Here is a 16,061-nt window from a genome sequence, read left to right on the forward strand (position 1 = left end):
TACCGAACACCACTTCCCTACTAACATGTATTTCGCTCAGTTCCTCCATCTCACTGGACCCTCTGTCCCTTACTATTTCTGGAAGATTATTTATGTCCTCCTTAGTGAAGACAGAACCAAAGTAATTATTCAATTGGTCTGCCATGTCCTTGCTCCCCATAATCAATTCACCTGTTTCTGTCTATAGGGGACCTACATTTGTCTTTACCAGTCTTTTCCTTTTTACATATCTATAAAAGCTTTTACAGTCAGTTTTTATGTTCCCTGCCAGTTTTCTCTCATAATCTTTTTTTCCCCTTCCTAATTAAGCCCTTTGCCCTCCTCTGCTGAACTCTGAATTTCTCCCAGTCCTCAGGTGAGCCACTTTTTCTGGCTAATTTGCATGCTTCTTCTTTGGAATTGATATTATCCCTAATTTCTCTTGTCAGCCACGGGTGCACTACCTTCCTTGATTTATTCTTTTGCCAAACTGGGATGAACAATTGTTGTAGTTCATCCATGCAATCCTTAAATGCTTGCCATTGCATATCCACCGTCAATCCTTTAAGTGTCATTTGCCAGTCTATCTCAGCTAATTCACGTCTCATACCTTCAAAGTTACCCTCCTTTAAGTTCAGAACTTTTGTTTCTGAATTAACTATGTCACTCTCCATCTTAATGAAGAATTCCACCAATTCCACCATGGTCACTCTTACCCAAGGGGCCTCTCACGACAAGATTGCCAATTAACCCTTGCTCATTGCTCAAAACCCAGTCTAGAATAGCCTGCTCTCCAGTTGGTTCCTCGACATGTTGGTTCAAAAAACCATCCTGCATACATTCCAAGAAATCCTCTTCCTCAGCACCTTTACCAATTTGGTTCACCCAATCTACATGTAGATTGAAGTCACCCATTATAACTGCTGTTCCTTTATTGCACACATTTCTAATTTCCTGTTTAATACCATCTCCGACCTCACTACTACTGTTAGGTGGCCTGTACACAACTCCCACCAGCGTTTTCTGCCCCTTAGTGTTACGCAGCTCTACCCATATCGATCCCACATCTTCCCGGCTTATGTCCTTCCTTTCTATTGCGTTAATCTCATCTTTAACCAGCAACGCCACCCCACTTCCTTTTCTTTCATGTCTATCCCTTCTGAATATTGAATATCCCTGAACGTTGAGCTCCCATCGTTGGTCACCCTGGAGCCATGTCTCTGTGATCCCAACTATATCATAATCATTAATAACAATCTTCATTTCAATTCATCCACCTTGTTACAAATGCTCCTTGCATTGACACACAAAGCCTTCAGGCGCTCTTTTACAACTCTCTTAGCCCTTATACAATTATGTTGAAAAGTGGCCCTTTTTGATGCTTGCCCTGGATTTGTCGGCCTGCCATTTTACTTTTCTCCTTACTACTTTTTGCTTCTACCCTTACCAACTCCAGCACCAGACTTTTCCTCGAGGTTTACTTCCCCATGAGCCGCAAGGTGGTGGAGGTTTTGAGTTCAGAGTTTTCCTTCTCCTAGGTGAGCTACCAACCACAACTAATGAGCCCATCTGCTCAAAGCGAGTGCTTTTAAGGCCTCACTAACCCAACTTCGCCCCTTCTCCTGTCAGTAGAAACAGTTCCATTGGGCTTAGTACCTAAGCCACACGTGAAGGCCAGCAGCTGGACTTGATTGTCAGAGGCTGTTTGTGACGCATGCCATTGGGAGCATTTAATAGGTAATAGTTATGACAACCTTAAGGAACCAAGTGGGCAGAAGCTAGAACAAAAAGGATCAGGAGAGGGGGAGGAACATAAGCTGGCAGGTGATAGGGGGAAGGTGGGTGAGTGAGAGGTTGGGGGGGAAGGAAATGATGTGAGAATCTAGGAGATGATAGTGGACGAAGCAAAGGGCTGAAGATGGAGGAATCTGATAGGAGAGGACGATGCCTTCCCCACTCACTTATCTTGTATTAGTGACCTCTCGTTCTGGAGTCCCCAACCCTGCGGAAAAGACGACGATTGTCCAAACCCCTCATGTTGTTATAAATTATTAATGACACAGTCAGTACATAACATTGGCAAGTACCATGATATTTACCTTCCAATGACGTTCTGTACAGCTTTCTTCACCACCGTTATCAGTTCATTCAAACCTAAAGTGGGAGTCAGGTGGGGGTGGCAATAGAAACGGAACACAGCCGTGGTTACCTTGTGTGGAAGAAGCTGCCCTGAAGAATTCATAGCCACATTTACACCCAACTCATCAGGTCTATTTAAAGCAGGTTCTTGATTAGTTAGGGTGTCAAAGGATATGGGGAGAAGGCAAGAGAATGGGGTTGAGAGGGATAATGAATCAGCCATGACAGAAATGCGGAGTGGACTCGATGGGCCCAACGGCCTAATTCTGCTCCTATGTCTAATGGTATGGGCAGCACAGCAGCATAGTGGTTAGCTTTACAGTACCAGGGATCGGGGTTCAATTCCCACTGCTGCCTATAAGGTGGTTTGTGAGGTGGTTTGTGAGGTTATTCTCGTGTCCACATGGGTTTCCTCCAGGTGCTCCAGTTTCCTCCCACAGTCCAAAGACGTACCAGTTGATAGATTAATTGGTCACTGTAAAGTGTCCTGTGATTCGGCTAGGATTAAATCCAGTGATTGCTGGGCGGCACAGCTTAAAGGGCCAGAAGGGCCAATACTGTGCTGTATCTCAATAAGTAAATAAATGAAGGCCTTATGGTCCAATTCCAATACCAAAACACAACATGCCCCTGGGTCTATCAGTACCTGCAGATCTTTTGTTTTGTGGTGATAATGACCCTGGGTCTACGTTATGAAGGGTAACTCTGCTGTTTTTGTGACTGTGCTGTGGGACTTTTTATATCCACCTGAGAAAAGATCTGAAGGGATACGAGCAAAAGTTGGCTCTCTCAGCTGCATAAGCTTTGGGGAAGAGCTCCTTCCTCAGTGCCCAAGACAGTCAGGGTGCATGGGTGTGCCCAATGCTGCAGTCACAGACTCTTATACATGCAGGGCTCCCCTCTATCTCAGTGAACCTTAGCCAAGTCAGAATGCAATCTTTGGAAGCTCTCTTGTAAGTAAGTCCCTCATCACAGCCCTGGACCTATACCTCTCAGAATTTAGTAGTTTTCGCTTTAAAGCTGCAGCAATTTCCAGGATATGGATTTAGCTAGAAACCCTGGCATTTTTATCCATCCTTAATTGAACAAGACACTTAACAGTCAACTGGTTTGGTAGGTACGTAGACCAGAATGGGCAGGAACAATCATATTACATAGTGAAGTAAATGACTTTTTTTAAAATAACAATGCTGTGATAATCATTGGTTCTTGATTTATTTAACTAAATTTAAACTTAGCTGCCATGTTGGAGTGTAAAATTATAATTACCCTGTGCATTTTCTGACTGAACATCATCCCTCAAACTTAGAGTACAGACTCTATGACGTTGCACTGACCTTTTACTGTACTCGAATATTAATCTAACCCTTCCCTCCCAACTAATTTTCCACTTTTTCAACCTGTGCCTACCTTAAGAGTCTCTTAAATGTCCCTAATGTATCTGCCTGTACCACCACCCCTGGCAGCCTGTTCCACACACCCATCACACTCTGTGTAAAGAACTGTCATAAGAATATAAAGCATAGGAGTAGAATTAGGCCATTCAGCCCACTGAGTCTGCTCCACCATGGCTGATTTATTATCCCCCTCAATCCCATTCTCCTGCCTTCTTCCCATAAACTTTGATGCACTTACTAATCAAGAACCTGTCAACTTCTGCTTTAAATATACCCAATGACTGGGCTTCCACAGCTGTCTATAACAATAAATTCCACAGATTCACAGCCCTCTGGTGAAAGAAATTCCTCATCATCTCAGAATCCCTTGTATTCTGAGGCTGTGCCCTCTGGTCCTAGGCTCCCCCACGATAGGAAACAACAACTAAATGACCATGTCTACGCCTTTCATTACCTTTGCAGATTATACAAATATTAGTAGAGTAGTGGATACTGAGAAAGAGTGTTAAAGGAGGTGAACAAGTTGATCAACACAGGAGATTCTGCAGATTTGGAAATCCAAAGTTACACACCAAATGCTGAAGGTTCTCAGCAGGTCAGGCAGCATTGATGGAGAGGAATAAACAGTCGTCGTTTTAAGCTGAGAGCCTTCACCCGGATGATTATAAGAGGCATAGATAAAGTGGACAGTCAGAGACCTTCTCCCCAGGACCGAGATGGCTAACATGAGGGGGGAAATTTTAAGGTGATTGGAAGAATATATGGGGGGGGGGGGAATGTCAGAAGTAGCCTTTCTTCATAGCGAGTGGAGATGGTTCATGGAACACCCTGCCAGGAGTGTTGGTGGAGGCATATACATCAGGGACATTTCAAAGTTCAAAGTAAATTTATTATCACCATAAACAACCCTGAGATTTATTTTCTTACAGGCATACTCAATAAATCCAATAACCATAATAGAATCAATGAAAGACTGCATCAACAGTGTGGACAACTAGTGTGCAAAAGACAAAAATTTGTGCAGATACAGAAAGAAAGAAAAAAAGAAATAATAATAATAAATAAGCAATAAAATTGAGAACATGAGAACATTTAAGAGAATCGTAGGCATATGGATGAAAGAAAAATGGGAGTGCTAAGTGGGAGGGAAGGGTTACATTGATCTTCGAGTAGGTTAAAGGGTTGGCACAACATCGTGAGCCAAAGTGACCGCATTGCATTGTGATACAGCAGGATATACTGTAGATCAGTTGAAAAAAAATGGATGGAGAAATAGCATTTGGAGTTTAATTTGGTGCTGCATATTTAGGATGCTAAATACAAGAGGAAAGAGTACTGTAAGTAGCAGGACCCTGAGAACCTCTTAGGGAACTTGGGGTGCAAGTCTACAGCCGCAGGTTAGTGTAGACACGGTAGTAAGAAGCCATAAAACAAAATAACTTCGGTCAGTCTGGGAACAGAGTATAAAAGATGGCAAGTGAAGTTCCAGCTGTCGAACACTCTGGCAAAATCACATTTGGAATATTATGTGCGGTTCCAGTTGCTCAAAGGAAGCGGAGGCTTTGGAGAGGGTTGCTCAAAAGGTTTGCCAGGATGCTGCCTGGATTAGAGAGTATGAGATTTAAGGAGAGGTTAGATAAATTCAAATTGTTTACTCTGGAGCATCAGAGGCTAAGGAGCAGTATGGAGCTGTAGTGGAGCATGTATCAAGCTTGAAATTCCTTCGTGTCCACATTTATGAGGATCTCACCTAGTCCCTGAACTCCTCCATCCTGATCAAAGAGGCGCAACAGCGCCTTTATTTCCTGCGGAGCATCAAGAAGGCTCACCTCTGTCCCAGGATACTGACGGACATTTACCGCTGTACCACTGAGAGCATACTCACCAACTGCATCTCAGTGTGGTATAGCAGTTGTCTCGTATCGGACCGCAAAGTAGTCCAGCAGGTGGTGAAAACTGCCCAGCAGATTATCGGCACCCAATTGCCCACCATTGAGAATATCTACCATAAACGCCGCCTGGGCAGGGCGAAAAGCATTATTAAGGATGCATCTCACCCTAACCATGGACTTTTTACTCTCCTCCCATCCGGTAGGCATTACAGAAGCCTCCGTTCCTGCACCAGCAGGCTCAGGAAGAGCTTCTTCCCTGAGGCTGTGACCCTGCTGAACCTCACATCACAGCACTAAGCAGTATTGCACCCATATTGTACTGTCTCAGTACTTTTATATTTGTGTGCTGTAGCACTTACTTTTTATTCGCAGTTATTTTGTAAATAACACTATTCTTTGCATTTCTGATCAGATGCTAACTGCATTTCATTGGCTTTGCATCTGTACTTGGCACAATGACAATAAAGTTGAATCTAATCTAATCAAATAAAGTTATCAGAGGCAGAGGCATAGATGGTCATGGATTTTTCCACAGCGTAGAAATATCAAATACCATGGCGTTATATTTTTAAAGTGAGAAGGAGAAAGTTTAAGAGATGTTGTGAGGCAATATCTGATACAAGACCCTACAGAGGAGAGTAAAAAACCTTCTCTCCCATTTGTGACATTTACCACGAGTTATATACAAAGAGCCGCAAAGTATTGTTGAGGATCCCTACCCACCACCCCACAATCCCTCTGATTCACTAAAGTCATGAGCATCAGGATGAGAGCTGCCAGAATGGGTAACAGCTTCTTCCCTCAAGCAATGAGACTAATAAATACCCTCCCACTTCTGAGGTCTTATCACCACGACAGCATACTGTTTACTGTACTGTTGAACGTTTATTGTTTACCTGTGCTGTGCACTACATGTATTTTGAACTATAATTTATTTGTGGTTATATTTTGCTTTATGTGCTGGGTGTAATATATGTTTTAGTAGCTCCACCATAGTCTGGCGTAACGTCATTTCATTCAGTTGTACATATGTACAATCAGATGACAAAAAACTTGGATATACGTTTCTCCCACCACAGAAGGGGTGGTGAGTGTCTGGAACACGATGCACATAATAGACCATGTGCCGGCAGATTCAATTAGTTTCAATCAGCAAAGTGTTCAGCACAGTGTAGGCCAAAAAGCCTGTTACTATGCTGGACTAATTTCAATTCTGTCCTATGACAGCCATCACCCCTTTCTCAACAAGAGAACACCATCGACTTGGAGGTGCTGAGATTGCAGAGAATGTTCCCCATGGTCACTGAAATCTCGGAAAACGGCAAGGTGCTTTCACTGAAACAAAAACTTCACTGGGCAAGACGGAATGGAGCATATGAGGAGCTCCTTACTGCAGCTTCTTTGGTTCCAGTCTGCTTATTCTGCTCCACAGATGCTGCCTGACCAGCTGAGTTCCTCCAGCATTTTGTGTGTGTTGCTCTTACAAAGGAGTCCAATTAACCTAGCTGAACCTACACATCTAGCTGAACACTGAGGCTGTCTACAAGAAGGGTCAGAGCCATCTCTATTTCCTGAGGAGACTGAGGTCCTTTAACATCTGCCAGACGATGCTGAGGATGTTCTACGAGTCTGTGGTGGCCAGTGCTATCATGTTTGCTGTTGTGTGCTGGGGCAGCAGGCTGAGGGTAGCAGACATCAACAGAATCAACAAACTCATTCATAAGGCCAGTGATGTTATGGGGATGGAACTGGACTCTCTGACGGTGGTGTCTGAAAAGAGGATGCTGTCCAAGTTGCATGCCATCTTGGACAATGTCTCCCATCCACTACATAATGTACTGGTTGGGCACAGGAGTACATTCAGCCAGAGACTCATTCCACCAAGATGCAACACAGAGCGTCATAGGAAGTCATTCCTGCCTGTGGCCATCAAACTTTACAACTCCTCCCTTGGAGGGTCAGACACCCTGAGCCAATAGGCTGGTCCTGGACTTATTTCATAATTTACTGGCATAATTTACATATTACTATTTAACTATTTATGGTTTTATCACTATTTATTATTTATGGTGCAACTGTAACGAAAACCAATTTCCCCCAGGATCAATAAAGTATGACTATGACTATTCTCAACAATCAAGGACACACATACAGCAAGATGCTGAAAAGGGCTGGTAACATCATGAAGGATCCCACCCACCCTGCTCATGGACTGACTGTGTATCCCACTCACATCAGGGAGGAGGCTATGCAGCATACATGCCAGGACCACCAGACTCAAGAAACAATTACTTTCCCCAAGCAGTAAGGCTGATTAACACCTCCACCCATTAAATCCACCACTGCTTTATTATTTCACATCAGTCACCTCATGGACAGCCTAACATCAATTTATGGATACACAATCTACACATATAAGCTATCCTATGAATTTATGTTTACTGCATTTATTATTGCGTTACCTTACTGTGTTTTTTTGTGCCGCATCCAATCTAGAGGAACAATTATTTCATTCTCCTTTACAATTGTGTACTGGAAATGACATTGAACAATCTTGGATCTTGAATCAATGTCGCTTTGTCAGTTTTCTCTTTAATATCGAATCTCTTTACAAAGTTCCCATTGAACTACTTCCAGCGCCCTCAAGCAGATGACTGCAACTTAGTTCATCAAAGCAGAAATAAAATCTTCCTCCTCCTAATGGCACTTGTGCAAGTCACCTGAAGTTTGTATTGCCGACTGTTGCCATGGTGATGCAGGGACAATGCTTCACTACTCTAGTTATCACCTTTCTGCACACTCATCCCAAATTGTAAATTAGAGTCCGCAGCATCATATAGGCTCTTCTGACTATTTAATCCATGCTCTCTGTTATTCTGCCTGGTCCTATGGCCCTAGTCCTGAACCATATCCCTCCATACCCCTCCCATCCATGTATCTATCAAAACTTCTTTAAAACGTTGAAATCAAATTCTGAACAACGTACAGTGCCAGATTCTCTCAAATTTACATAACATGGAACACTGTACAGGCCACTTGGCCCACGATGTTGTGCCGACTATTTAACCTACTCTGAGATCAATTTAACCCTTCCCTCTCATGTCACCCTCCATTTTTTTTCTTTCATCCATGTGCCTATCAAAAATCTCTTAAATGTCCCTAAGGTATCTGTCTTTATTCCCCAGCAGTGGGTTTCACACACACACACCACTCTGGAAAAAAAAACACATCTCTGAGATACTTCTCTCCAATCACCGTAAAATTATACCATCTCCTATTAACCATTTCTTTCCCAAGGAAGAATGTTTCTATTAAGTTACCCCTCACCCTCCTTTGTTCCAAATGGAAAGTACAAAATCTCCTCAGCACCTTCTCTAAAAACTCCACATCCTTCCTATAATGAGGTGACTAGAACTGAACACAATATTCCAAGTATGATCTAACCAGGATTTTATAGAACTGCAACTTTACCTTGTGGCTCTTAAACTCAATCCCCCAGCTAGTGAAGGCCAACACATCATATGCCTTCTTAATGAGCCTATCAACATACACTGCAACTTTGAGGGATCTATGGACACAAGACCCTAAGGAACAGAATTTGGTCATTTGGCCCATCAAGTCTGCTCCACCATTTCATTATGGCTGATCCAATTTTCCTCTCAGTCCCAATCTCCAGCCTTCTCCCCATATCACTTCATCCCCAGACCCATCAAGAAGCTAGCAACTTGCTGAGAGTGGTTTAAAGTAAAATGGGAGGGGAATGGGAACCAGTATGATAGAGCTGAGGATGAGCCAGCAGGTTTACAAGTAAATGATAGATGTAATATGAATGTAAGGAAGGACAAGCCATTAATCAATGGTACAAATGCAGACAGAGCAAAGAGTTAAATTGAAACACAGAGGCAAAAATCAAAAGGGCAAAGAATGCAGGACTGAAGGTGCTGAATTTAATTGCACATAGCAATTGGGATAAGGTGGACAAACTCATGGCACAATTAGGGATTGGTCAGTATGATGCTGTGGGCATCACTGAGTCAAGGTTGCAAGAAGGCCATAGTTGGGAGCTTAACATCAAATACTTTATATTGAAGGACAGGCAGGAAGGCACAGGCGGTGGTGTAGCTTTATTGGTAACAGATGGATTTACATCTTTAGAAAGGGGTGATCTAGGGTCAAAGAATGTTGAATCTTTGTGGGTGGAGTTAAGAAACAGCAAGGGTAAAAAAACCATGATGGGAATCATAAATAGGCTCCAAACAGTAGCCAAGATGTGGGGTTGAGATTGCAAAGGGAGCTGGAAAAGGCATGGAATAAGGGTAATGTCACAATTGCAATGGGGGACTTCAATATGAAAGGGATTGGGAAAATCAGGTTGGTGTAGGATCGCAAGAGTGGGAATTTGTTGAATACCTACAAAGTGGCTTTTTAGAGCAGCTTGTGCTGGAGCCTACTCGGGGAAAGGCTATCTTAGATCAGGTGTTGTGTAATAACCCAGATATTTATCAGGAAGCTAAGAGTAAAGGAACCCTCAGGAAGCAATGATCATAATATCATTGAATTCATACTGCAATTTGAGAGGGAGAAGCACAAGTCACATTAAATGTGCAGATTGTTATTAATGAATATGATATAGTTGGGATCACAGAGACATGGCTCCAGGGTGACCAAGGATGGGAGCTCAACATTCAGGGATATTCAATATTCAGGAGGGATAGACATGAAAGGAGGTGGGTAGCATTGCTAGTTAGAGAGGAGATTAATGCAATAGAAAGGAAGGACATTAGCCGGGAGGATATGGAATCGATATGGGTAGAGCTGCATAACACTAAGGGGCAGAAAATGCTGGTGGGAGTTGTGTACAGGCCACCTAACTAGTAGTGAGGTTGGGGATGGTATTAAACAGGAAATTAGAAATGCGTGCAATAAAGGAACAGCAGTTATAATGGGTGACTTCAATCTACATATAGATTGGGTGAACCAAGTTGGTAAGGGTGCCGAGGAAGAGGATTTCTTGGAATGTATGCGGAATGGTGTTTTGAAACAGCATGTCGAGGAACCAACTGGAGAGCAGGCTATTCTAGACTGGGTATTGAGCAATGAGGAAGGGTTAATTAGCAATCTTGTCGTGACAGGCCCCTTGGGTAAGAGTGACCATAATATGGTGGAATTCTTCATTAAGATGAAGAGTGACATAGTTAATTCAGAAACAAAGGTTCTGAACTTAAAGAAGGGTAACTTTGAAGGTATGAGACGTGAATTAGCTAAGATAGACTGGCAAATGACACTTAAAGGGTTGACGGTGGATATGCAATGGCAAGCATTTAAAGATCGCATGGATGAACTACAACAACTGTTCATCCCAGTTTGGCAAAAGAATAAATCAGGGAAAGTAGTGCACCTGGGAAATTAGGGATAGTGTCAATTCCAAAGAAGAAGCATACAAATTAGCCAGAAAAAGTGGCTCACCTGAGGACTGGGAGAAATTCAGAGCCCAGCAGAGGAGGACAAAGGGCTTAATTAGGAAAGGGAAAAACGATTATGAGAGAAAACTGGCAGGGAACATAAAAACTGACTGTAAATGCTTTTATAGATATGTGAAAAGAAAAAGATTGGTTAAGACAAATGTAGGTCCCCTACAGACAGAAACAGGTGAATTGATTATGGGGAGCAAGGACATGGCAGACCAATTGAATAATTACTTTGGTTCTGTCTTCACTAAGGAGGACATAAATAATCTTCCGGAAATAGTAATGGACAGAGGGTCCAGTGAGATGGAGGAACTGAGGGAAATACATTTTAGTAGGGAAGTGGTGTTAGGTAAATTGAAGGGATTGAAGGCAGATAAATCCCCAGGGCCAGATGGTCTGCATCCCAGAGTGCTTAAGGAAGTAGCCGAAGAAATAGTGGATGCATTAGTGATAATTTTTCAAAACTCTTTAGATTCTGGACTAGTTCCTGAGGATTGGAGGGTGGCTAATGTAACCCTACTTTTTAAAAAAGGAGGGAGAGAGAAACTGGGGAATTATAGACCGGTTAGCCTCACGTCAGTGATGGGGAAAATGCTAGAGTCAGTTAACAAAGATGTGATAACAGCACATTTGGAAAGCGGTGAAATCATCAGTAGTAGTTCTCAAATGGCAGGGGGAGGTAACTGTGGCTAACAAGGGAAGTTAAGAACTGCACAAAAAGCCAAGAAAGGGGCATAAAAGGTAGCAAAAGTGAGTGGGAAGTTAGATGATTGGATCTTAAAAGCTTCACAATAAAAGGCAACTAAAAAAGTTACAAGAAGGGAAAAGATGAAATATGAGGGCAAACTAGCCATTAATATAAAACAGGAAACTAGAAGTTTTTTTTCTGTTATATAAAGAGCAAAAGGGGAGGTGACAGTTGATATTGGACCACTGGAAAATGATGCTGATGATGTAGTAATGGGGACAAAGAAATGGCAGATGAACTTATTGAGTACTTTGCATCAGTCTTCACTGTGGAAGACACTAGCAGTGTGCCAGAGGTCTGTTAGTGCCATTGCCTTTACAAAGGAAAAGATGCTAGGCAAGTTCAAAGATCTTAAGGTGGATAAGTCACCTGGACCAGATGGTCTACAGCCCTGAGTCCTGAGAGAGGTTGCTGAAGAGATAATGGATGCATTGGTCATGATCTTTCAAGAATCACTTGATTCTGGCCAAAAAGTGGTAAGCGGAATACAGGGTTTGGAAATCTATGATAATGCATTTTGGTAAAGGGAACAAAAGTGTAGACTATTGTCTAAATGGAGAGAAGGTTCAAACATCAGAGGTGCAAAGTGACATGGAAGTCTTTATCCAAGGCTCCCAGAAGGTTAATTTACAGGTTGAGTCTGTGCAATGCAATGTTGGCATTTATTTCAAGAGGAATAGAATATAAAAGCAAGAAGATAATGCTGAGCCTTTAAAGACACTAGTCAGGCCACACGAAGTATTATCAACAGTTTTGGGCCCCATATCTCAGAAAGGATGTGTTGTCATTGGACAGAGTCCAGAGGAGGTTCACGATGATGATTCCAGGAATGAAAGGGTTAACATATAGCTTTTGGCATCTATGGGCCTGTAATCACTGGCCTTTAGAAGGGGGGGGGGGTAAGAAATTTCATTGAAACCTACTGAATGCTGAAAGGACTGGATAGAGTGTATGTGGAGAAGTTGATTCCTTTGGTGGGGGTATCTAGAACTAGAGGGCACAGCCTCAAAATTGAGGAGCGACCTTTTATCACAGAGGTAAGTAGGAATTTTTTAGCCAGAGAGTAGTGAATCTGTGGAACGCTCTGCCACAGACCACAGTGGAGGTCAAGTCCGTAGGTATATTTAAGGTTGAAGTTGATCGACTTCTGATCGGTCAGGGCATCAACGAATATGGCAAGAAGACAAGTGAATGGGGTTGAGTGGGATTCGGGATCAGCCCTGATGGAATAGCAGAACTGAATGGCCTAATTCTGCACCTGTGTCTTACGGGTCTAACCTCTGCCTTAAATATACTTAAAGACTTGGCCTCCACAGCAGCTTCTTGCAAAGAATTCCACAGATTCATCACTTTCTGGCTAAAGAAATTCCTCCTCATCTCCATTCTAAAAGGATGCCCCTCTATTCTAAGTCTGTGTCCTCTGGTCTTAGACTGTCCCATCAGAGGAAACATCCTTTCCACATCTACCCTATCCAGCCCTTTCACCATTCAATAGATTTCGATGAAGCCACCCCTCATTCTTTTAATTCCAGTGAATACAGGCCCACAGCCATCAAATGCTCTTCATATAACAAGCTATTCAATCCTGGAATCATTTTTGTGAACCTCCTTTAAACCCTCTCCAGTTTAAGCACATCTTTTCTAAGATAAGGGGCTAAAATCTGCTCACAATACTCAAAGTGATACTTCATTATTGCTTGATAAAACCTCAACATTACTTTGTTTTTATATTCTATTCCTCTTGAAATGAATGCTAACATTGCATTTACCTTCCTCACCACAGACTTAACTTGCAAATTAACCTATAGGGAATCCTGCACAAGGACTCTCAAGTCCCTTTGCACCACTATTTTTTGTATTTTCTCTCCACTTCTTAAATAGTCTACCTTTTCATTTCTTCTACCAATATGCATGATCATACACTTCTCAACAATGCATTCCATCTGACATTTCTTTGCCCATTCTCCTCATCTGTCTGTCCTTCTGTAGTCTCTCCACTTCCTGAAAACTATCTGCACCTCCACCCATCTTCATATAGTTTGCAAATTAATTCCATCATCCAAATCATTTGCATATAACATAAAAAGAATCGATCGCAACACAAAACCCTGTGGAACACCACTAGTCACTGGCAGCCAACCAGAAACCATTCCCTTTATTCCTATTCTTTGTCTCCTGCCAATCAGCCACTGCTTTATTCATGCTACAATCTTTCCTGTAATACCATGGACTCGTAGCTTGTTAAGCAGCCTCATGTGTGACACCTTGTCAAAGGCCTTCTGAAAATCCAAGCACACATCAACTGATTCTCTTTTGTCTATCCTCCTTGTTACTCCTTCAAAGAATTCCAACAGATTTGTCCAGAAAGATTTCTCCTTGACTACATCCTACTTTATCATGTGCCTCCAAGTTCCCTGAGACCTCATCATTAATAATCACCTCTAACATCTGAGGTCAGACTTACTGACCTATCATTTCCTTTCAACTGCTTCTCTCCCTTCTTGAAGAGTGGAATGACTTTTGCAATTTTCCAGTCTTCTGGACCCATTCCAGAGTCTAGTGATTTTTGAAGGATCAGTACTACTGCCTCCATGATCTCTTCAGCCACCTCTTTCAGAACCCCGGGCTGTACAGCATCTGGTCCAGGTGACTTATCTACCTTTGGACCTTTCAGTTTCCCAAGGACCTTCTCTCTAGTAACGGTAATCACACACTTCGTGACCCCTGACACTGGAGCTTCCAGCATACTGCTAGTGTCTTTCACAGTGAAGACTGATGCAAGATACTTATTTAGTTCATCCACTTTTACATTGTCCCCCATTACTACCCCTCCAGCATCTTTTTCCAGCGGTCTGATAGCCTCTTTTACACTTTATGTTTACTTTTTTTAGATGCCTTCTGTTGGATTTTTAAAAGCTTCTGAATCCTCATAATTCAGAATCAGGTTTATTATCACTGCATGTGACGTGAAATTTGTTAATTTAGCAGCAGCAGTTCAATGCAATACATAATAGAAGAAAAAACAAAATAGTAATAAATCAATTACAGTATACAAATATTGAATAGATTAAAAATTGTGCAAAAAGCAGAAATACTACATATTAAGAAAGTGAGGTAATGTCCAAGGGTTCATTTAGGAATTGGATAGCAGGGGGAAGAAGCTGCTCCTGAATCACCAAGTGTATGCCTTCAGGCAATGGCAACAGCAACAGCAAGAAAAGGGCATGTCCTGGGCCGGCAGGTGGCGCAATGACATCGGCGCCAGACCCGGGAGCGGAGGTTCCGGGGTTCGAAACCAGTCGGGTCCCCTCCCAAGTACGCTTTCCATCTGTGCCGGGTTCAGTGTCAAGATCGCAATTCGCCCTCGTAAAATAAAAGGAAAAATTCTGCGAAAATGTCTGCGAGAGGAGTGGTGCACCACACAGTCTCTCTCTCACTCCACACATTGTAAAGGGCATGCCCTGGGTGCTGGAGGTTCTTAATAATGGATGATGATTTCTGAGACACTGCTCCTTGAACATGTCCTGGGTACTTTGTAGCCTAGTACCCAAGATGGAGCTGACTAAATTTATAATCCTCTGCAGCTTCTTTCGGTCCTGTGCAGTAGCGTCTCCGTACCAGACAGTGATGCAGCCTGTCACATTGCTCTCCACGATATATCTATAGAAGTTTTTGAGTGTATTTCTTGACATACCAAATCTCTTCAGACCCCTAATGAAGTATAGCCAGTCTTGCCTTCTTTATAACTGCATCGATATGTTGGGACCAGCTTAGATCCTCAGAGACCTTGACACCCAGGAACTTGAAACTGCTCACTCTCTCCATTTTTGATCCCTCTAAGAGGATTGGCATGTGTTCCTTCTTCTTACCCTTCCGGAAGTCCACAATCAGCTCTTTTATCTTACTGATGTTGGGTGCCATATTGTTGCTGTGACACCACTCCACTAGTTGACATATCTCACTCCTGCACACCATCTCGTCACCACCTAAGATTCTACCGACAATGGTTGTATCGTAAGCCAATTTATAGGTGGTGTTTGAGCTATGGCTATCCTCACATAGGTGTGTGTGTTGTCCAGGTAGTCTAAAGCCATGTGAAGACCCATTTAGATTGCATCAGCCATTGACCTATTGTGGTGATAGACATATTGTAATGGGTCCAGCTCCTTGCTGAGGAAGGAGTTCAGTCTGGTCATGACCAACCTCTCAAAGCATTTCATCAGTCTAGATGTGAGTGCTACTGGGTGATAGTCATTAAGGCAGCTCACATTATTCTTCTTTGGCACTGGTATAATGGTTGCCTTTTTGAAGCAAGTGAGAACTTCTGCCCATAGCAGTGAGAAGTTGAAAATGTCCTTGAATACTCCCACCAGTTGGTTGGCACAGGTTTTCAGAGCCTTACCAGGTAATCCATCAGGACCATCCGCCTTGCGAGGGT

At 42.7% G+C, this 16,061-nt stretch overlaps 1 protein-coding gene across 1 annotated transcript in view; it reads right to left on the reverse strand.

Moving 5' to 3' along the window:
* Positions 1-16,061, reverse strand: part of pex3 (peroxisomal biogenesis factor 3) — a 59,172-nt gene that overhangs the window by 17,883 nt on the left and 25,228 nt on the right. Inside the window, exon 7 of the mRNA XM_072264776.1 lies at positions 2,079-2,133. Within this exon, the coding sequence (XP_072120877.1) occupies positions 2,079-2,133 (55 nt within the window). The remainder of the gene's footprint in view (positions 1-2,078; positions 2,134-16,061) is intronic.

Source organism: Mobula birostris, chromosome 8 (assembly GCF_030028105.1).
Source record: "Mobula birostris isolate sMobBir1 chromosome 8, sMobBir1.hap1, whole genome shotgun sequence".
Taxonomy (NCBI): Eukaryota; Metazoa; Chordata; class Chondrichthyes; order Myliobatiformes; family Myliobatidae; genus Mobula; species Mobula birostris.